The sequence below is a fragment of the Oncorhynchus clarkii genome, chromosome 14 (assembly GCF_045791955.1).
Source record: "Oncorhynchus clarkii lewisi isolate Uvic-CL-2024 chromosome 14, UVic_Ocla_1.0, whole genome shotgun sequence".
NCBI lineage: Eukaryota > Metazoa > Chordata > Actinopteri > Salmoniformes > Salmonidae > Oncorhynchus > Oncorhynchus clarkii.
The window spans coordinates 40,818,902-40,841,520 of NC_092160.1; the positions used below are offsets into that span (position 1 = coordinate 40,818,902).

The 22,619-nt window shown below is 45.7% G+C and overlaps 1 protein-coding gene across 1 annotated transcript in view; it reads left to right on the plus strand.

The window, feature by feature from the left end:
* Window positions 1-22,619, plus strand: part of LOC139366600 (iron-sulfur clusters transporter ABCB7, mitochondrial-like) — a 48,792-nt gene that overhangs the window by 20,556 nt on the left and 5,617 nt on the right. The window contains exons 5-14 of the mRNA XM_071104283.1: window positions 3,097-3,229; window positions 7,403-7,671; window positions 9,265-9,353; window positions 9,537-9,624; window positions 12,642-12,816; window positions 16,090-16,247; window positions 17,287-17,450; window positions 18,301-18,430; window positions 18,845-19,016; window positions 22,144-22,247. Coding sequence (XP_070960384.1) covers window positions 3,097-3,229; window positions 7,403-7,671; window positions 9,265-9,353; window positions 9,537-9,624; window positions 12,642-12,816; window positions 16,090-16,247; window positions 17,287-17,450; window positions 18,301-18,430; window positions 18,845-19,016; window positions 22,144-22,247 — 1,482 coding nt within the window. The remainder of the gene's footprint in view (window positions 1-3,096; window positions 3,230-7,402; window positions 7,672-9,264; window positions 9,354-9,536; window positions 9,625-12,641; window positions 12,817-16,089; window positions 16,248-17,286; window positions 17,451-18,300; window positions 18,431-18,844; window positions 19,017-22,143; window positions 22,248-22,619) is intronic.

The window sequence follows — 22,619 nt, forward strand, 5'->3', positions numbered from 1 at the left end:
CCCCCTTCCTCTGTCCCTCAGTCTAGTAGTGAATGACTAACCCCTTCCTCTGTCCCCCATATATACAACATCTGGAAGGTCCCTCCGTCTAGTAGTGAATTTCAACCACAGATTCAACTACAAAGACCAGGGAGCTTTTCAAAAGCCTCATAAAGAAGGGCAGTGATTGGTCAATGGGTAACAATAACAAATCAGACCTTTATTTGTCTCTTTAAGCATCATGGTGAAGTTAATAATGACGCCGTGGGGGATGTATTAAACAGGGTTTCCCACATGGAGTACCCTGCCAAATAGAAAAAGTAGCCAGCCAGGTCCCCCCTGGGAAACGAGCTCTATTTTGGTGGCCTCTGTATTTGGAACCAGCAACTATCAGAAAGTTCACTCTTTTTACCGTGTTAATTTAAAACAGCTGATGAAACTACGATAGAAAACAAATGAAATACTTAGTTTTGACTGCACTGTGCTCAAATACAAATAGCTTGATGTTTACGCGTGTGGTTTTCAGTGGTTTTCAGTGGTTTTCAGTGGTAGACTGCGACAGAGCAGGTAAATGTTGAACTGGAAAGGAAAAAGCTTTAATGTCGGACCCTGGGCGAGAAGGAAAATAAATGACTCTGCCAGAAAACAATAGGCTAAGTGAGATTTCGACTCATCGTTAACACATTATAGGCTATGGGACATGCAAATTTAACCACCGCGCACAACAGACAGCAGACTGTCAAACTGGCAGTGTTTCTGTGTCACCTTAGTGACTGACAGGCTTCTGTCCTATCAATGCTTATCATTCATTCGAGCTCACCCTTATCGGAGTTTCCCACAACCAGATGTTTCCTTTTTCCGCTGACACCCGGATGTTGGATCTCTGCTCAGGTGTTTCTTTTACGCCTGCTATGTTTTGTTAATTCAAGTAGGAGAGGGCTTGGCAGATAATTTTTTTCTTTTCTGACTAGTGGCGCTAGTACCCAGCTGAAATAAGTATAGCCGACAGGGAAAACCCTGTAAACCACCCAGACACATCAGATGCACTCAACCTTCTGAACTGAGCTGCAGGAGAGGAAGCAAACTGCTTAAGAATGTCACCATGAGGTGATTTTTAAAATGGCTACAGAGTTTAAAATGACTGTAATGGGAGAACTGAGGATGGATGGATCAACAATATTGTAGTGATTCCACAATAATGACCTAAATGAATAAAACATAGATCTGTATATAACAAGGCACTAAAGTAACACCTGCAACAAAACACAGCAAATTAATACACTTTTTAGCCTAAATGCAGAGCCTTATGTTACAGTGCCTTGCGAAAGTATTAGGCCCCCTTGAACTTTGCGACCTTTTGCCACATTTCAGGCTTCAAACATAAAGATATAAAACTGTATTTTTTGTGAAGAATCAACAACAAGTGGGACACAATCCTGAAGTGGAACGACATTTATTGGATATTTCAAACTTTTTTAACAAATCAAAAACTGAAAAATTGGGCGTGCAAAATTATTCAACCTGCATCACCAGGACCCTGGGCATCTTTCTTTTAGTGTTTTTCAGAGTAGAAAGGCCTCTTTAGTTTCCTAAGTTTTCATAACTGTGACCTTAGTTGCTTATCGTCTGTAAGCTGTTAGTGTCTTAGCGACTGTTCCACAGGTGCATGTTCATTAAATCAAATTTTATTTGCCACATACACATGGTTAGCAGATGTTAATACGAGTGTAGCGAAATGCTTGTGCCTCTAGTTCCGACAATGCAGTAATAACCAACAAGTAATCTAACTAACAATTCCAAAACTACTGTCTTGTACACAGTGTAAGGGGATAAAGAATATGTACATAAAGATATATGAATGAGTGATGGTACACACAGTAGATGGTATAGAGTATATACATATGAGATGAGTAATGTAGGGTATTAAACATTAAGTGGCATTGTGATACATTTTTTACATCAATTTCCATTATTAAAGTGGCTGGAGTTGAGTCAGTATGTTGGCAGCAGCCACTCAATGTTAGTGGTGGCTGTTTAACAGTCTGATGGCCTTGAGATAGAAGCTGTTTTTCAGTCTCTCGGTCCCAGCGTTGATGCACCTGTACTGACCTCGCCTTCTGGATGATAGCGGGGTGAACAGGCAGTAGCTCGGGTGGTTGTTGTCCTTGATGATCTTTATGGCCTTCCTGTGACATCGGGTGTTGTAGGTGTCCTGGAGGGCAGGTAGTTTGCCCCCGGTGATGCGTTGTGCAGACCTCACTACCCTCTGGTGAGCCTTACGGTTGAGGGCGGAGCAGTTGCCGTACCAGGCGGTGATACGGCACGACGGGATGCTCTCGATTTTGCATCTGTAAAGGTGTGTGTGCTTTTGGTGACAAGCCGAATTACTTCAGCCTCCTGAGGTTGAAGAGGCGCTGCTGCGCCTTCTTCACGACGCTGTCTGTGTGGGTGGACCAATTCACTTTGTCCGTGATGTGTACGCTGAGGAACTTAGTTCCTCCCGAATGTAATGAAACCTACCTGGGGTAAGAAATAACACGTAAAAAAAACAAAATACTGCACAGTTTCCTTGGAACGCGAGGCGGCCATCTCTGTCGGCGCCGACATGGGTCAAGCATGGGAAACTGTTTAAACGATGAAGATCTGTGAAGTTATTTGGGGTTTTACGAATTCTTTTTTACAATTGTAGAAACATTTCAAGGATAATGAATGGAAACAGGATGCACCTTTAGCTAATTTGAGTCTCATAGCAAAAGGTCTTGAATACTTATGTAAATACATTCGCAAAAATGTTTAAACCTCTTTTCATTTTGTCATTATGTGGTATTGTGTAGATTGAGTAAAAAAAATATAACTAAAGTCTAGTGGTCTGATTACTTTCTGAATGCCACGTAGATATAGAGGTCTATAGATCCTATCTGCAGTCCTGATTTCTGGAACTGTTCGCTTACCTGTGTAGTGTTTACTTTTCCTTGTTTCACTGTCTGGAATTTCAGGGTTCTCCCCATCAGGATAGTAATACAAGCCCACACACAGCCAGCCTTACTGCACCGAGCTTCTACCATCAGAAGAGTGGACATTCCTGTTTTCACCACTCCTGTTTCTCACACTCTCTAGATGACCAACGTGATGGTACCCTTCATGTTTAAGTATGCTGTGGATGAGCTGAATGGCCTGTCAGGACACATGTTGAACCTGAGCGACGCCCCCAACACTGTGGCTACCATGGCAACCGCTGTTCTTATTGGTTGTAAGTCCCAACTACTTTTCTTCACAAACCAGAAAGGCACAAAAAAAAGTGAATATCTTGGAACAGAATATTGTTATCACAGTCCAGGAGTCAGATTCTAGATTATCTGGGAACCGTTAAACTATAAGTATATCAAACCTAGTGTTGGCTCTGGCTCCTCTGGCTCTGTCTTCTCTGGCTCTGTCTCCTCTGGCTCTGGCTCCTCTGGCTCCTCTGGCTCCTCTGGCTCCTCTGTCTCCTCTGGCTCTCACTCTCTCTGCTCCGTCACTCTGTGGCTTGTGAATAGATGTTGTCAACCTCTGTTTTGAATAGAGGTCAGGGTTTGGGTGTCCAGTCCTTCCTGTCAGCCCATGACTGCCTCCATCCTCTGGCTCTGACTGCTGATGAAAACAGCTCTAATGAACTCAGATGTCAATTAAGGCAGCCCCCCGCACCCCTCTGATTCAGAGGGGTGCGGTTGGGTTAAATGCGGAAGACACATTTCAGTTGAATGCGTTGTTGTACAACTGACTAGATACCCTTTCCCTAACTCTGGTGCTGACTGCTGATCAAATTCTGTTGGTCACATACAGTGCATTGCGAAAGTATTCGGCCCCCTTGAACTTTGCTACCTTTTGCCACATTTCAGGCTTCAAACATAAAGATATAAAACTGTATTTCAAAGTTCAAGGGGGCAGAATACTGTCGCAAGGCACTGTACACGTGTTTAGCAGATGTTATTGCGGGTGTTGTGAAATGCTTGTGTTTCTAGCTCAGACAGTGCAGTAATATCTAATAACTTTCACAACATATACACACCTGTGTAAAGTTTCCGCGGTGATGCAGCCCGACAGGTTGCTCTCAATTGTGCATCTGTAAAAGTTTGTCAGGGTTTTGGGTGCCAAGCTACATTTCTTCAGCCTCATGAGGTTGAAGAGGCGCTGTTGCGCTTTCTTCAACACGCTGTCTGTGTGGATGGACCATTTCAGTTTGTCAGTGATGTGTATACCGAGGAACTAAACTTTCTAACTTCAATTAACAGCATTGGTATTAGAGGTCGACCGATTATCATTTTTTAATACCGATACCGATTATTGGAGGACCAAAAAAGCAGATTAATCGGCAGTTTTATGTATGTGTAAAAAATGACAAATATAACAATACTGAATAAACAATGAACCGTTTTATTGACTTAATATAATACATCTATTTAGTCTCAAATTAATGAAACATGTTCAATTTGGTTTAAATAATGCAAAAACAAAGTGTTGGAGAAGAAAGTAAAAGTGCAATATGTGCCATGTTAGAAAGCTAACGTTTCAGTTCCTTGTTCAGAACATGAGAACATATGAAAGCTGGTGGTTCCTTTTAACATGAGTCTTCAATATTCCCAGTTAAGAAGTTTTAGGTTGTAGTTATTATAGGAATTATAGGACTATTTCTCTCTATACTATTTGTATTTCATATACCTTTGACTATTGGATGTTCTTATAGGCACTGTTGTATTGCCAGCCTAATCTCTGGAGTTGATAGGCTTGAAGTCATAAACAGAGCTGTGCTTGCGAAGAGCTGCTTGCAAATGCAGGAAAGTGGTGTTTGAATGAATGCTTACGAGCCTGCTGCTGCCTACCACCGCTCAGACTGCTCTATCAAATCATAGACTTAATTATAATATAATAAACACACAGAAATACGAGCCTTAGGTCACTAATATGGTCAAATCTGTAAACTGTCATTTGGAATACAAGACGTTTATTCTTTCAGTGGTATACGGAACCGTTCCGTATTTTATCTAACAGGTGGCATCCACAAGTCTAAATATTGCTGTTACATTGTAGAACCTTATATGTTACGTCATATTTATGTAAAATTCTGGCAAATTATTTGCGGTGTATGTTAGGGAGTCACACAATTCGCAACGAGCCAGGCGGCCCAAACTGCATAGACTCTGCTTGCACTGAACGCAAGAGAAGTGACACAATTTCCCTGGTTAATATTGCCTGCTAACATGCATTTATTTTTAACTAAATATGCAGGTTTAAAAAAATATATACTTCTGTGTATTGACTTTAAGAAAGGCATTGGTGTTATGTTTAGGTACATTTGTGCAATGAAAGAGCTTTTGTTAAATCATCACCTGTTTGGCGAAGTTGAAAAAGGCTGTGATTCGATGATAAATTAACAGGCACCACTTTGATTATATGCAACGCAGGACAAGCTAGTTAACCTAGTAATATCATCAACCATGTGTAGTTAACTAGTGATTATTTTAAGATTGATTGACTTTTATAAGATAAGTTTAATGCAACTTACCTTGCCTCCTTGCAGCCATAAGGCGCTTTTGACGCTGCTCTCGAGTAACAGGTGGTCAGCCTGCCACGTACTTTCCTCGTGGATTGCAATGTCATCGGCGTTTACCGATTTTACATTACCGATTTTTGTTATGAAAACTTGAAATTGGCCCAAATTCATCGGTCGACCTCTAATAGGTATTCCTCTTGTCCAGATGGGGTTGGGCAGTGGGATTGCATTGTCTGTGGATCTATTGGGGCGGTATGCAAATTGAAGTGGGTCTAGTGTGACCGGGAAGGTAGAGATGGCCTTCATGAAGTCCGCTCTAATGAACTGAGCCAACCCAAACCATCGCTCTGACTGCTGCTGTCAGCTCTAATGAACTGAGCCAACCCAAACCATCGCTCTGACTGCTGCTGTCAGCTCTAATGAACTGAGCCAACCCAAACCATCACTCTGACTGCTGCTGTCCGCTCTAATGAACTGAGCCAACCCAAACCATCACTCTGAATGCTGCTGCTGTCAGCTCTAATGAACTGAGCCAACCCAAACCATCACTCTGACTGCTGCTGTCAGCTCTAATTAACTGAGCCAACCCAAACCATCACTCTGAATGCTGCTGTCAGCTCTAATGAACTGAACCAACCCAAACCATCACTCTGACTGCTGCTGTCAGCTCTAATTAACTGAGCCAACCCAAACCATCACTCTGACTGCTGCTGTCAGCTCTAATTAACTGAGCCAACCCAAACCATCACTCTGACTGCTGCTGTCAGCTCTAATGAACTGAACCAACCCAAACCATCTCTAGTCTCTCTCTCACACACTCACACACTCTCTCTCACACACACACACACACACACACACACACACACACACACACACACACACACACACACACACACAAACAGCTAGCCTGACACTAGCCTCTGCTGTCTCTGGCCTTGAGATGAAAGCCCCATCTTGTTCACTGATGTTGCTGCTGGTTTCATTGGCCTGTAGAATACAACTGCAGATCGCTGGATGTCGGATTCAACAACAGGCGAGCTAACTGTCCATCCCTGTGTGTGTAGTGTTGGAATAAAATGTTACTACACAGTCTGGTCTGGGACGGTCTCTGTTACTACACAGTCTGGCCTGGTCTGGGACGGTCTCTGTTACTACACAGCCTGGTCTGGGACGGTCTCTGTTACTACACAGCCTGGTCTGGGACGGTCTCTGTTACTACACAGTCTGGTCTGGGACGGTCTCTGTTACTACACAGCCTGGCCTGGTCTGGGACGGTCTCTGTTACTACACAGTCTGGTCTGGGACGGTCTCTGTTACTACACAGTCTGGTCTGGGACGGTCTCTGTTACTACACAGTCTGGCCTGGTCTGGGACGGTCTCTGTTACTACACAGTCTGGCCTGGTCTGGGACGGTCTCTGTTACTACACAGTCTGGTCTGGTCTGGGACGGTCTCTGTTACTACACAGCCTGGCCTGGTCTGGGACGGTCTCTGTTACTACACAGTCTGGTCTGGTCTGGGACGGTCTCTGTTACTACACAGTCTGGTCTGGTCTGGGACGGTCTCTGTTACTACACAGTCTGGTCTGGTCTGGGACGGTCTCTGTTACTACACAGTCTGGTCTGGTCTGGGACGGTCTCTGTTACTACACAGTCTGGTCTGGTCTGGGACGGTCTCTGTTACTACACAGTCTGGTCTGGGACGGTCTCTGTTACTACACAGCCTGGCCTGGTCTTGGACGGTCTCTGTTACTACACAGCCTGGCCTGGACTGGAAAGTGACTTGCCAAGTACAACCAAATCAATTGATCTCTATATCCCTCTTGTCTGTCTCTGATTGGTATAAAGGCTGGCGTGCTGTTCTCTCTGATGAAATCCTCTTTCTCTTCTCCCAGACGGTGTGTCCCGTGCCGGTTCGGCCCTCTTCAACGAGCTGCGTAACGCCGTGTTTGGGAAGGTGGCCCAGAGTTCCATCCGGCGTATTGCCAAGAACGTGTTCCTGCACCTCCACAGCCTGGACCTGGGTTTCCACCTGTCCCGCCAGACGGGGGCGCTGTCGAAGGCCATTGATAGGGGCACCAGGGGCATCTCCTTCGTCCTCTCTGCCATTGTCTTCAACCTGGGACCCACTGCACTGGAGATGGGGCTGGTCTCTGGTATCCTGGTGGGTAACCCCTAACCCTAGAATAGGGGTGAGGCAGGGGAAGTAGAGGGTGAGGCAGGGGAAGTAGAGGGTGAGGCAGGGGAAGTAGAGGGTGAGGCAGGGGAAGTAGAGGGTGAGGCAGGGGAAGTAGAGGGTGAGGCAGGGGAAGTAGAAGGTGAGGGGTCCTCTGCTACTCAACCTGGGACCCACTGCACTGGAGATGGGGCTGTCCTGGTGGGTAGAGTCCCCCTGCCTCAGTATGGATATATGATCATGCATGGTGAATGTCAGCTTGACAGTAGAGTAGGAGGATATATCACTGTACCAACCCTGTACCAACACTGCCCCTGTACCAACACTGCCCCTGTACCAACACTGCCCCTGTACCAACACTGCCCCGGTACCAACCCTAACCCATGGCTTGGGGGAACAAGTGGTCTCGGAGCCTGTTGGTCTGGACGGTAGCAGAGAGAACAGTCTATGACTAGGGTGGCTGGAGTCTTTGGCAATTCTTCGGGCCTTCCTCTGACACCGCCTGGTATAGAGGTCCTGGATGGCAAGGAGCTGGGCCCCAGTGATGTACTGGGATGTCCACACCACCCTTTGTAGCGCTTTGCGGTTAAGGGTGGTGTAATTTCCATAGCAAGTGGTGATGCAGCCTTTCAAGATGCTCTCGATGGTGCAGCTGTACTCCTTTTTAAATTCACTCAAACTACGCTAGTTCCGGCATACTGATCCTAGCCCAAGTTTATAGGATTTCACCCCGATCATGAAAATTTGTCTGGGTCTGCAAAAACGTTGAGACAGTCATGTTGGGTATGCTCCACAGCCATGGAGACTGTTCTCCATGTTAGCATTAGATAGTGTAGACTCCACAGCCATGGATACTGTTCTCCATGTTAGCATTAGCGTGTAGACTCCACAGCCATGGCGACTGTTCTCCATGTTAGCATTAGATAGTGTAGACTCCACAGCCATGGAGACTGTTCTCCATCTTAGCATTAGATAGTGTAGACTCCACAGCCATGGAGACTGTTCTCCATCTTAGCATTAGTTTGTAGACTCCACAGCCATGGAGACTGTTCTCCATCTTAGCATTAGATAGTGTAGACTCCACAGCCATGGAGACTGTTCTCCATCTTAGCATTAGATAGTGTAGACTCCACAGCCATGGAGACTGTTCTCCATCTTAGCATTAGATAGTGTAGACTCCACAGCCATGGAGACTGTTCTCCATCTTAGCATATGGAAAGGAAGCTGGACCTGTACCGTTGAACCAGGCCGGACCGGCTCCGTTGCCCTTACAGCTAAGGGCAGCGTTAGCAGTAGGAACCAGTCTTACAGTAATAGTTTCCTCTCCAGCAGTCCATTTGATGTTGAAATGAGCAGAAATGTAATATATATTATAATAGTGTTTACCTACCTGGTGAGTCTAATAATGAGTCTGGTTATTCAGACGTGGTTGGTTGACTTCTGTTCTAGCTCCGCTAGTCCGTTGAAGTGATACCTTGATAATGTCTTTATCCACCTCCAGTTTGACGGCTTTCTCCCTCGTTTCTCAGCATTATGTTTCCCTCCTTTCTACAATATTAAAATGTCTCTCTCTCTCCTCAGTATTATAAATGCGGGGTGGAATTTGCTGCGGTGACTTTGGGTACTCTGGGAGCGTATACAGCCTTCACCATTGCTGTCACACAGTGGAGGTACAGTCCACTAGGTTGTTGTTGTTGACAGATGGCCTTCACCTTAGCTACCTGTAGGTTTACATTGTACTAGGCATATATGTGGTTGGCTTGGCTATAGCTAGCAGTATAGAAAAGCTGAAGCTACCTTTTCCTGTGAATTCTTCCCAACTGTGTAACGTTGGCGTCCATCTTGTTCTCTAGGACTCAGTTCAGGATAGAGATGAACAATGCAGACAACGAGGCAGGAAACGCTGCCATTGACTCCTTACTGAACTATGAGACCGTTAAGGTGAGACAGTTTCTCTTTCTCTACCTCTCCTTCTCCGTCTTTCTCTCCCTCTCCTCCTCCTTAATAGTCTGCTGCTCAATGACATGGATAGATATTCATCATCCATTGTTTTCCATTTAAATGTCTGTTCTATAGCCCCCCCTGCCTTGTTCCCATTTAAATGTCTGTTCTATAACCCCCCCTGCCTTGTTCCCATTTAAATGTCTGTTCTATAACCCCCCCTGCCTTGTTCCCATTTAAATGTCTGTTCTATAGCCCCCCCCCCGCCTCTGCTGCTCAATGACATGGATAGATATTCATCATCCATTGTTTTCCATTTAAATGTCTGTTCTATAGCCCCCCCTGCCTTGTTCCCATTTAAATGTCTGTTCTATAACCCCCCCTGCCTTGTTCCCATTTAAATGTCTGTTCTATAACCCCCCCTGCCTTGTTCCCATTTAAATGTCTGTTCTATAGCCCCCCCCCCGCCTCTGCTGCTCAATGACATGGATAGATATTCATCATCCATTGTTTTCCATTTAAATGTCTGTTCTATAGCCCCCCCTGCCTTGTTCTCATTTAAATGTCTGTTCTATAACCCCCCCTGCCTTGTTCCCATTTAAATGTCTGTTCTATAACCCCCCCTGCCTTGTTCCCATTTAAATGTCTGTTCTATAGCCCCCCCCCGCCTTGTTCCCATTTAAATGTCTGTTCTATAACCCCCCCTGCCTTGTTTTCCATTTAAATGTCTGTTCTATAACCCCCCCCCCCCCCCGCCTTGTTTCCATTTAAATGTCTGTTCTATAACCCCCCCCCCGCCTTGTTTCCATTTAAATGTCTGTTCTATAAACCCCCCCCTGCCTTGTTTCCATTTAAATGTCTGTTCTATAAACCCCCCCCCGCCTTGTTTCCATTTAAATGTATTTTCTGTAACCCCCCTGCATTGTTTTCCATTTAAATGTCTGTTCTATAACCCCCCCCCCCCCTTGCCTTGTTTATCATGGCTCGGCCCCTTAGTTCCCTGTGAAGGGAAATCTTAACGCTATAGCATATAATGACATTCTAGATGATTCTGTGCTTCTAACTTTGAAGCAACAGTTTCAGCATGACAATTATTATTTAAATGTAACCTTTATTCAACTAGGCACGTCAGTTAAGAACAAATTCCTATTTATTTACTTATTTACAATGGGCCAATTATGCACCGCCCTATCGGACTCCCAATCACGACCGATGTGATACAGCCTGGATTCGAACCAGGCACTGTGATGCCTCTTGCATTGAGATGCAGTGCCTTAGACCGCTGCGCCACTCGAGAGCCCCCGTGCAGGTCCATAAAGAGATGGTTTGTCGAGATTGTTATGGAAGAACTTGACTGGCCTTGACAGAGCCCTGACCTCAACCCCCATCAAACACCTTTGGGATGAATTGGAACGCCGACTGCGAGCCGGGCCTAATCACCCCCAACATCAGTGACCGACCTCACTAATGCTCTTGGCTGAATGGAAGCAAGTCCCTGCAGCAATGTTCCAACATCTAGTGGAAAGCCTTCCCAGAAGAGTGGAGGCTGTTATAGCAGCAATGTTCCAACATCTAGTGGAAAGCCTTCCCAGAAGAGTGGAGGCTGTTATAGCAGCAATGTTCCAACATCTAGTGGAAAGCCTTCCCAGAAGAGTTGAGGCTGTTATAGCAGCAATGTTCCAACATCTAGTGGAAAGCCTTCCCAGAAGAGTAGAGGCTGTTATAGCAGCAATGTTCCAACATCTAGTGGAAAGCCTTCCCAGAAGAGTAGAGGCTGTTATAGCAGCAATGTTCCAACATCTAGTGGAAAGCCTTCCCAGAAGAGTGGAGGCTGTTATGGCAGCAATGTTCCAACATCTAGTGGAAAACCTTCCCAGAAGAGTGGAGGCTGTTATAGCAGCAATGTTCCAACATCTAGTGGAAAGCCTTCCCAGAAGAGTGGAGGCTGTTATAGCAGCAATGTTCCAACATCTAGTGGAAAGCCTTCCCAGAAGAGTGGAGGCTGTTATAGCAGCAATGTTCCAACATCTAGTGGAAAGCCTTCCCAGAAGAGTGGAGGCTGTTATAGCAGCAAAGGGGGGGACCAACTCCATATTAATGACTTCCCAGACGAGAGGAGGCTGTTATAGCAGCAAAGGGGGGGACCAACTCCATATTAATGCCCCTGATCTTGGAATGAGATGTTGGAAGAGCAGGTGTCCATGTGCAGTGTGCTTTTGACAAAGGTGTTTTCTTTATAATGTGAATACATTTTAGTTGATCAACATTTTTAAGTTTAACGTTCTGATCTGTTGCATCAAACTCCATGTTTAAATTATAATGTATTTAAGTCTACTGGTTGTTTAAACTTGGGGTCTATCGTCCCACAACTGTCCCACAGTCTGTTTGGAAGAGACTGTATTTCTTTCTCCACAAGCTGACCAATACAATAGGTGGCCTAAACTTTTCTACTATAGTAGATTGTGATTCTGACATAGGCTAGTGATTTAGCTGTTCGTTACTCATCTTGTTGGTTGAGGGACAGTAAATGTGGACAATTATTCTGACGTTGTACGATGTTCAAAGTGCACTTCAGAATTCCCTCTCTCTCTGTTCCAGTATTCTATTACACGATACTGTCTGACCTCACCTTAACTCCCTCTCTCTCTGTTCCAGTATTCTACTACACGATACTGTCTGACCTCACCTTACCTCCCTCTCTCTCTGTTCCAGTATTCTACTACACAATACTGTCTGACCTCACCTGATCTTACCTTACCTCCCTCTCTCTCTGTTCCAGTATTCTACTACACAATACTGTCTGACCTCACCTGATCTTACCTTACCTCCCTCTCTCTCTGTTCCAGTATTCTACTACACAATACTGTCTGACCTCACCTTACCTCCCTCTCTCTCTGTTCCAGTATTCTACTACACAATACTGTCTGACCTCACCTTACCTCCCTCTCTCTCTGTTCCAGTATTCTACTACACAATACTGTCTGACCTCACCTTACCTCCCTCTCTCTCTGTTCCAGTATTTCAACAATGAGAAGTATGAAGCAGAGAAGTATGATGGTTATCTGAAGAGCTACGAGTCCTCCTCCCTGAAGACCACCTATACCCTGGCCATGCTCAACTTTGGACAGAGTGCCATCTTTAGTGTGGGCCTCACTGGTATCATGGTGCTAGCCAGCAAGGGCATCATGGCAGGTCAGTCTACCCCTACACCCTAACTAACCCGAATCCCTACACCCTAACTAACCCGAACCCCTACACCCTAACGAACCCCTACACCCTAACGAACCCCTACACCCTAACGAACCCCTACACCCTAACGAACCCCTACACCCTAACGAACCCCTACACCCTAACGAACCCCTACACCCTAACGAACCCCTACACCCTAACGAACCCCTACACCCTAACGAACCCCTACACCCTAACGAACCCCTACACCCTAACGAACCCCTACACCCTAACGAACCCTAACTAACCTGAACCCCTACACCCTAACTAACCCCTACACCCTAACTAACCCCTACACCCTAACTAACCCGAACCCCTACAACCTAACCCCTACACCCTAACGCAATGCAGATAGCCCGGTTAGCCAATGTGCGGGGGCACTGGTTGGTCGGGCCAATTGAGGTAGTATGTACATGAATGTATCGTTAAAGTGACTATGCATATATGATGAACAGAGTAGCAGCAGCGTAAAAGAGGGGTTGGGAAGGAGGCACAATGCAAATAGTCCAGGTAAACATTGGTTACCTGTTCAGGAGTCTTATGGCTTGGGGGTAAAAACTGTTGAGAAGCCTTTTTGTCCTAGACTTGGCCCCAGTGATGTACTGGGCCGTACACAATACCCTCTGAAGTGCCTTGCGGTCGGGGGGCCGAGCAGTTGCCGTACCAGGCAGTGATGCAACCATGCTCTCGATGTTGTAGCTGTAGAACCTTTTGGGGATCTCAGGACCCATGCCAAATCTTTTTAATTTCCTGAGGGGGAATAGGCTTTGACATGCCCTCTTCATGACTGTCTTGGTGTGTTTGGACCATTCTAGTTTGTTGGTGATGATGTGGACACCAAGGAACTTGAAGCTCTCAACCAGCTCTACTACAGCCCCGTCGATGAGAATGGGGGCGTGCTCAGTCCTCCTTTTCCTGTAGTCCACAATCATCTCCTTAGTCTTGGTTACGTTGAGGGATAGGTTGTTATTCTGGCACCACCCGGCCAGGTCTCTGACCTCCCTATAGGCTGTCTCGTCATTGTTGGTGATCAGGTCTACTGTTGTGTTGTCTGCAATTTTTTATTTTTTTTAACCTTTTATTTAACTAGGCAAGTCAGTTAAAGAACAAATTCATATTTTCAATGACGGCCTAGGAACAGTGCCATGTTCAAGGGCAGAACGACAGATTTTTACCTTGTCAGCTCGGGTATTCGATCTTGCAACCTTTCGGTTACTGTCCCAACGCTCTTACCACAAGGCTACCTGCCGCCACTAACAAACTTAATGATGGCGTTGGAGTTGTGCCTGGCCATGCAGTCGTGTGTGTGAACAGGGAGTACAGGAGGGGACTGCACACACACCCCTGGGGAGCTCCAGTGTTGAGGATCAGCGTGGCAGATGTTTCTACCTACCCTCACCACCTGGGGGCGGCCCCCCTAACTGCCCGCTACACCCTGACTGCCCCCCCTGACTGTCCCCCCCTAACTGCCCGCTACACCCTAACTGTCCCCCTAACTGTCCCCTACAACATACAGTTGAAGTCAGAAGTTTACATACACCTCAGCCAAATGCATTTAAACTCAGTTTTTCACAATTCCTAACATTTAATCCCAGTAAAAATTCCCTGTTTTAGGTCAGTTAGGATCACCACTTTATTTTAAGAATGTGAAATGTCCGAATAATATTAGAGATAATTATTTATTTCAGCTTTTACTTCTTTCATCACATTCCCAGTGGGACATACGTTTTCATACACTCAATTAGTATTTAGTAGCATTGCCTTTAACTTGTTTAACTTGGGTCAAACATTTCAGGTAGCCTTCCACAAGCTTCCCACAATAAGGGGTGAATTTTGGCCCATTCCTCCTGACAGAGCTGGTGTAACTGAGTCAGGTTTGTAGGCCTCCTTGCTCGCACATGCTTTTTCAGTTCTGCCCACACATTTTCTATAGGATTGAGGTCAGGGCTTTGTGATGACCACTCCAATACATTGACTTTATTGTCCTTAAGCCATTTTGCCACAACTTTGGAAGTATGCTTGGGGTCATTGTCCATTTGGAAGACCCATTTACAACCAAGCTTTAACTTCCTGACTGATGTCTTGAGATGTTGCTTCAAAATATCCACGTAATTTTCACCCCTCATGATGCCATCTATTTTGAAGTGCACCAGTCCCTCCTGCAGCAAAGCACCCCCACAACATGATGCTGCCACCTCCGTGCTTCACGGTTGGGATGGTGTTCTTCGGCTTGCAAGCCTCCCCCTTTTTCCTAGAAACATAACAATGTACATTATGGCCAAACAGTTATATTTTTGTTTCATCAGACCAGAGGACATTTCTCCAAAAAGTACGATCTTTGTCCCCATGTGCAGTTGCAAACCGTAGTCTGGCTTTTTTATGGCGGTTTTGGAGCAATGGCTTCTTCCTGCTCCCATGGTGTTTATACTTGCGCACTATTGTTTGTACAGATGAATGTGGTACCTTCAGGCGTTTGAAAATTGCTCCCAAGGATGAACCAGACTTGTGGAGGTCTATCATTTTTTGTTCTGAGGTCTTGGCTGATTTATTTGGATTTTCCTATGATGTCAAGCAAAGAGGCACTGAGTTTGAAGGTAGGCCTTGAAATACATCCACAGGTACACCCCCAATTGACTCAATTGATGTCATGGCTTTAAAAGCTTCTGATAGGCTAATTGACATAATTTTCTGAAATTTTCCAAGCTCTTTTAAAGGCATAGTCTAACCCCTACTAACTAACCCTAATAGAAAGATAGAGAACCCTTTAATCGGTGTTGTGATCTGGTTTGAGTCCAAATCAACTGACATTACAAAATCAACATTCCATTCCTGCAGATTCCTCCTTTAAGTAGCTGTGGAAGTTTGACAGTGTGTTGATGTTGTTGACAGGCTTTATGGCAGTAGGAGACCTGGTGATGGTGAATGGTCTGCTTTTCCAGCTCTCTCTGTCTCTTAACTTCCTGTTGTTGTTGACAGGCTCTATGACAGTAGGAGACCTGGTGATGGTGAATGGTCTGCTGTTCCAGCTCTCTCTGTCTCTTAACTTCCTGTTGTTGTTGACAGGCTCTATGACAGTAGGAGACCTGGTGATGGTGAATGGTCTGCTGTTCCAGCTCTCTCTGTCTCTTAACTTCCTGTTGTTGTTGATAGGCTCTATGACAGTAGGAGACCTGGTGATGGTGAATGGTCTGCTGTTCCAGCTCTCTCTGTCTCTTAACTTCCTGTTGTTGTTGACAGGCTCTATGACAGTAGGAGACCTGGTGATGGTGAATGGTCTGCTGTTCCAGCTCTCTCTGCCTCTTAACTTCCTGGGCACCGTGTACAGAGAGACACGCCAGGCCCTGATCGACATGAATACACTCTTCACACTGCTCAGTATTGACACCAAGATCAAGGTAACACATACCAATTGCACCCTTATTCCCTATGTAGTGCACTTCTTTTGACTCAGAGCCCACCTTGTGCTGGGCTAGAGCTAAGATCTATCTAGAACACTGTAATTACTGACTAGCTGTACACAGTGTTCCTAAAGGTTCTATACTTATAGTCCAGTTCTAGAACACTGTAATTACTGACTAGCTGTACACAGTATTCCTAAAGGTTCTATACAAATAGTCCAGTTCTAGAACACTGTAATTACTGACTAGCTGTACAGTGTTCCTAATAGGTTCTGTACTTATAGTCCAGTTCTAGAACACTGTAATTACTGACTAGCTGTACACAGTGTTCCTAAAGGTTCTATACTTATAGTCCAGTTCTAGAACACTGTAATTACTGACTAGCTGTACACAGTATTCCTAAAGGTTCTATACTTATAGTCCAGTTCTAGAACACTGTAATTACTGACTAGCTGTACACAGTGTTCCTAAAGGTTCTATACTTATAGTCCAGTTCTAGAACACTGTAATTACTGACTAGCTGTACACAGTATTCCTGATAGGTTCTGTACTTATAGTCCAGTTCTAGAACACTGTAATTACTGACTAGCTGTACACAGTATTCCTAAAGGTTCTATACAAATAGTCCAGTTCTAGAACACTGTAATTACTGACTAGCTGTACACAGTATTCCTAAAGGTTCTATACAAATAGTCCAGTTCTAGAACACTGTAATTACTGACTAGCTGTACACAGTGTTCCTAAAGGTTCTATACTTATAGTCCAGTTCTAGAACACTGTAATTACTGACTAGCTGTACACAGTATTCCTAAAGGTTCTATACTTATAGTCCAGTTCTAGAACACTGGAATTACTGACCAGCTGCACACAGTATTCCTAATAGGTTCTGTACTTATAGTCCAGTACCAGTTCCTCTCGTGTGTCTGTCTACAGGTGAAGGAGCTGGCCCCTGTCCTCCTTGTGACTCCCCCCCCCCCTAGTCTATAGTAAGTAGTCTATTCTAACTCTCTTGTCTCTCTCTGTTTCTCTACTCTAGGAGACAGATCTGGCCCCTTCTCTCTCCGTCACCCCTCAAGAAGCCACCATCAGGTTTGAGGATGTCTACTTTGAGTACCTGGAAGGACAGAAGGTTCTAGAGGGCGTCTCCTTCCAGGTGCCGGCTGGGAAGAAGGTGGCCATCGTAGGAGGGAGCGGATCAGGGTAGGTACTCGTTTAGAAAGGCCTTGACCTGTCTGAAATGGTCGTATGAAGTGCACTGGTCAGAAATATTTCATAGTTATCTCAGCTTTTCATTTCCTTAAAACTGGTCAAACCAATGACATTGGACATGTTTCTAAGGACCAATATTTCCACTCTTGGAGTTATTGCGTATTCTCTCGGCATCTAAATGAAACAGACAACTTTACCGGTGTTACATTGATAGAATTAAGATGTTGTTCTGCTGAGCACTACTTCATCTGGTGTCATAGGGCTTGACCAGAGAGAAGCTGGATGTATCTAACTACAGTTGACAAACAAATGGCCTACCAAATGTCAGAAATTATAACGTGGCTTTACCAAATGTCAGAACTTGGGACGTGGAACCAGGCTATGAAGGATGACCAGTCCTCTTCTGGCTGTGCCAGGTGAAAATTATAACAGAACATGGCCAAGATGTTCAAATGTTCATAAATGACCAGCAGGGTCAAATAATAATAATCACAGTGGTTGTCGAGGGTGCAACAAGTCAGCACCTCAGGAGTAAATGTCTGTTGGCTTTTCATAGTTGATCATTCAGAGTATCTCTACCGCTCCTGCTGTCTCTAGAGAGTTGAAAGCAGCAGGTCTGGGACAGGTAGCACGTCTGGTGAACAGGTCAGGGTTCCATAGCCGCAGGCAGAACAGTTGAAACTGGAGCAGCAGCACGGCCAGGTGGACTGGGGACAGCAAGGAGTCATCATGCCAGGTAGTCCTGAGGCATGGTCCTAGGGCTCAGGTCCTCCGAGAGAAAGAAAGAAAGAGAGCGAATTAGAGAGAGCACCATAGTAACCATGGTTCTGTGTTGTTTCAGGAAGAGCACCATAATGCGTATGTTGTTCCGGTTTTACGAGCCCCAGAAGGGAAACATCTACATCGCTGGACAGAACATCAGAGACGTTGGACTGGACAGCCTGCGACGGGCCGTAGGGGTGGTACCACAGGTAAAACTGCCTTGATTTGATGAACTTACTGATCCTTTATTAAGTTGAATTGGACAACAATAAACTCGGACAACAATAAACTCTCACAACAATAAACTCGGACAACAAGGGGGCAGATGTTGAAAGAACAGGTTTTCTTTGTTCAGTGTGTTCCATCACTTTATTTTGTCTTCTCCCGTTGTCTTCTCCCGTTGTGTCTTCTCCCGTTGTGTCTTCTCCCGTTGTGTCTTCTCCCGTTGTGTCTTCTCCCGTTGTGTCTTCTCCCGTTGTGTCTCCTCCCGTTGTGTCTTCTCCCGATGTGTCTCCTCCCGATGTGTCTCCTCCCGATGTGTCTCCTCCTCAAGTTGAGCTGACTGTACTGTTTCCTCTTCTCGCTCGCTCTGTCGCTCTCTCTACCCCTCCCTTCCTACCCAGGATGCAGTGCTCTTCCACAACACCATCTTCTACAACCTTCAGTACGGGAACATCAACGCCACGCCAGAGGAGGTGTACCAGGTGGCACGGCTGGCAGGGATCCACGACGCCATCCTCAGGATGCCCCATGGATACGACACTCAGGTCGGCGAGAGGGGACTCAAACTGTCAGGTAGGGACGGGGAGATGCTTGGCACGGCTGTCTTTGGACAGATAACATAGTAATAGACTGCTTGTAAAGCCATAATCATCTTTGTTTGAAATGATTCAACTTTAACCTTGATAATCTTCCAAACACCATTCAAAGACAACGAATTACAGCCGGTGCTTTAGAGAAGACAAAAAGTCAGTTAGTTTAGTGTAGAGGGACCAGGAGATGACTCCAGTCTGGTATCTAGGTGTTGATGAGGACGTGACTGAAGCTAGTTGTCTAGTGTAGAGGGACCAGGAGAGGCCTCCAGTCTGGTATCTAGTGTTGTGAAGCTAGTTGTCTAGTATAGAGGGACCAGGAGAGGACTCCAGTCTGGTATCTAGGTGTTGATGAGGACGTGACTGAAGCTAGTTGTCTAGTGTAGAGGGACCAGGAGAGGACTCCAGTCTGGTATCTAGTGTTGTGAAGCTAGTTGTCTAGTATAGAGGGACCAGGAGAGGACTCCAGTCTGGTATCTAGGTGTTGATGAGGACGTGACTGAAGCTAGTTGACTAGTGTAGAGGGACCAGGAGAGGACTCCAGTCTGGTATCTAGTGTTGTGAAGCTAGTTGTCTAGTATAGAGGGACCAGGAGAGGCCTCCAGTCTGGTATCTAGTGTTGTGAAGCTAGTTGTCTAGTATAGAGGGACCAGGAGAGGCCTCCAGTCTGGTATCTAGTGTTGTGAAGCTAGTTGTCTAGTATAGAGGGACCAGGAGAGGACTCCAGTCTGGTATCTAGGTGTTGATGAGGACGTGACTGAAGCTAGTTGTCTAGTGTAGAGGGACCAGGAGAGGACTCCAGTCTGGTATCTAGTGTTGTGAAGCTAGTTGTCTAGTATAGAGGGACCAGGAGAGGACTCCAGTCTGGTATCTAGTGTTGTGAAGCTAGTTGTCTAGTATAGAGGGACCAGGAGAGGCCTCCAGTCTGGTATCTAGTGTTGTGAAGCTAGTTGTCTAGTGTAGAGGGACCAGGAGAGGCCTCCAGTCTGGTATCTAGTGTTGTGAAGCTAGTTGTCTAGTATAGAGGGACCAGGAGAGGACTCCAGTCTGGTATCTAGGTGTTGATGAGGACGTGACTGAAGCTAGTTGTCTAGTGTATAGGGACCAGGAGAGGCCTCCAGTCTGGTATCTAGTGTTGTGAAGCTAGTTGTCTAGTATAGAGGGACCAGGAGAGGACTCCAGTCTGGTATCTAGTGTTGTGAAGCTAGTTGTCTAGTATAGAGGGACCAGGAGAGGACTCCAGTCTGGTATCTACTAGTGTTGTGAAGCTAGTTGTCTAGTATAGAGGGACCAGGAGAGGCCTCCAGTCTGGTATCTACTAGTGTTGTGAAGCTAGTTGTCTAGTATATAGGGACCAGGAGAGGCCTCCAGTCTGGTATCTAGTGTTGTGAAGCTAGTTGTCTAGTGTAGAGGGACCAGGAGAGGCCTCCAGTCTGGTATCTAGTGTTGTGAAGCTAGTTGTCTAGTATAGAGGGACCAGGAGAGGACTCCAGTCTGGTATCTACTAGTGTTGTGAAGCTAGTTGTCTAGTATAGAGGGACCAGGAGAGGACTCCAGTCTGGTATCTAGTGTTGATGAGTGTGATTGAAGCCAGTTTTCTAGTGTAGAGGGACCAGGAGAGGCCTCCAGTCTGGTATCTAGTGTTGATGAGTGTGATTGAAGCTAGTTGTCTAGTATAGAGGGACCAGGAGAGGACTCCAGTCTGGTATCTACTAGTGTTGTGAAGCTAGTTGTCTAGTATAGAGGGACCAGGAGAGGCCTCCAGTCTGGTATCTAGTGTTGTGAAGCTAGTTGTCTAGTATAGAGGGACCAGGAGAGGACTCCAGTCTGGTATCTAGGTGTTGATGAGGACGTGACTGAAGCTAGTTGTCTAGTGTAGCGGGACCAGGAGAGGACTCCAGTCTGGTATCTAGTGTTGTGAAGCTAGTTGTCTAGTATAGAGGGACCAGGAGAGGACTCCAGTCTGGTATCTAGGTGTTGATGAGGACGTGACTGAAGCTAGTTGTCTAGTGTAGAGGGACCAGGAGAGGACTCCAGTCTGGTATCTAGTGTTGTGAAGCTAGTTGTCTAGTATAGAGGGACCAGGAGAGGCCTCCAGTCTGGTATCTAGTGTTGTGAAGCTAGTTGTCTAGTATAGAGGGACCAGGAGAGGCCTCCAGTCTGGTATCTAGTGTTGTGAAGCTAGTTGTCTAGTATAGAGGGACCAGGAGAGGCCTCCAGTCTGGTATCTAGTGTTGTGAAGCTAGTTGTCTAGTATAGAGGGACCAGGAGAGGCCTCCAGTCTGGTATCTAGTGTTGTGAAGCTAGTTGTCTAGTATAGAGGGACCAGGAGAGGCCTCCAGTCTGGTATCTAGTGTTGTGAAGCTAGTTGTCTAGTATAGAGGGACCAGGAGAGGCCTCCAGTCTGGTATCTAGTGTTGTGAAGCTAGTTCTCTAGTATAGAGGGACCAGGAGAGGACTCCAGTCTGGTATCTAGTGTTGATGAGGATGTGACTGAAGCTAGTTGTCTAGTGTAGAGGGACCAGGAGAGGACTCCAGTCTGGTATCTAGTGTTGATGAGGATGTGACTGAAGCTAGTTGTCTAGTGTAGAGGGACCAGGAGAGGCCTCCAGTCTGGTATCTAGTGTTGATGAGGATGTGACTGAAGCTAGTTGTCTAGTATATAGGGACCAGGAGAGGCCTCCAGTCTGGTTATCTAGTATTGTGAAGCTAGTTGTCTAGTATAGAGGGACTAGGAGAGGCCTCCAGTCTGGTATCTAGTGTTGTGAAGCTAGTTGTCTAGTGTAGAGGGACCAGGAGAGGCCTCCAGTCTGGTATCTACTAGTGTTGTGAAGCTAGTTGTCTAGTAGAGAGGGACCAGGAGAAGCCTCCAGTCTGGTATCTAGTGTTGATGAGGATGTGACTGAAGCTAGTGTTAACATGAGTTCATCAGAGTCCAAGGCTCTGTGGCTCCTAACAGCCAGTCTGTTCTACTGTGCTCTTCTCTTACTGTTACTACTGGGGCTTTCTATATCTACCAGTCTCACCTAGTTCTAGGTATGTTTGCTTTCTGTCCTGTCTGTTGCCGTGTGTGTCAAGACAGCATTATTGATTTGCTGTGTGTGTTTCAGGTGGGGAGAAGCAGCGTGTGGCCATAGCCAGGGCCATACTGAAGAACCCTCCTATCCTGCTGTATGACGAAGCTACCTCCTCACTGGACTCTATCACTGAGGAGGTAACCCCCACACACACACACAGAATCAGCTGTTGTCTCTTCTGCAGCTCAACTCTGTTCACCAATCAGCTGTGTAGATGTTAGGGGATAGAGTTCACTGTGCCCTGAAGTTGGAGAGAACAGGCCACATGTCCTGTTATAGTTTCATACTGAATTACCTGTACTTTTCTTTACTTCCTGTTTCTCTACAACATTCTAGAACTAGTTATAATAGATGCAGTAAAGAGGTCAATGGAACTCGACCAAAACAATGGAATTGCCATGGAAACGTGTGTGGGGGGGGGAAGTGAAGACATCAAAACTATGAAATAACACATATGGAATCATGTAGTAACCAAAAAAAGTGTTAAACAAATCAAAATAGATTTTATA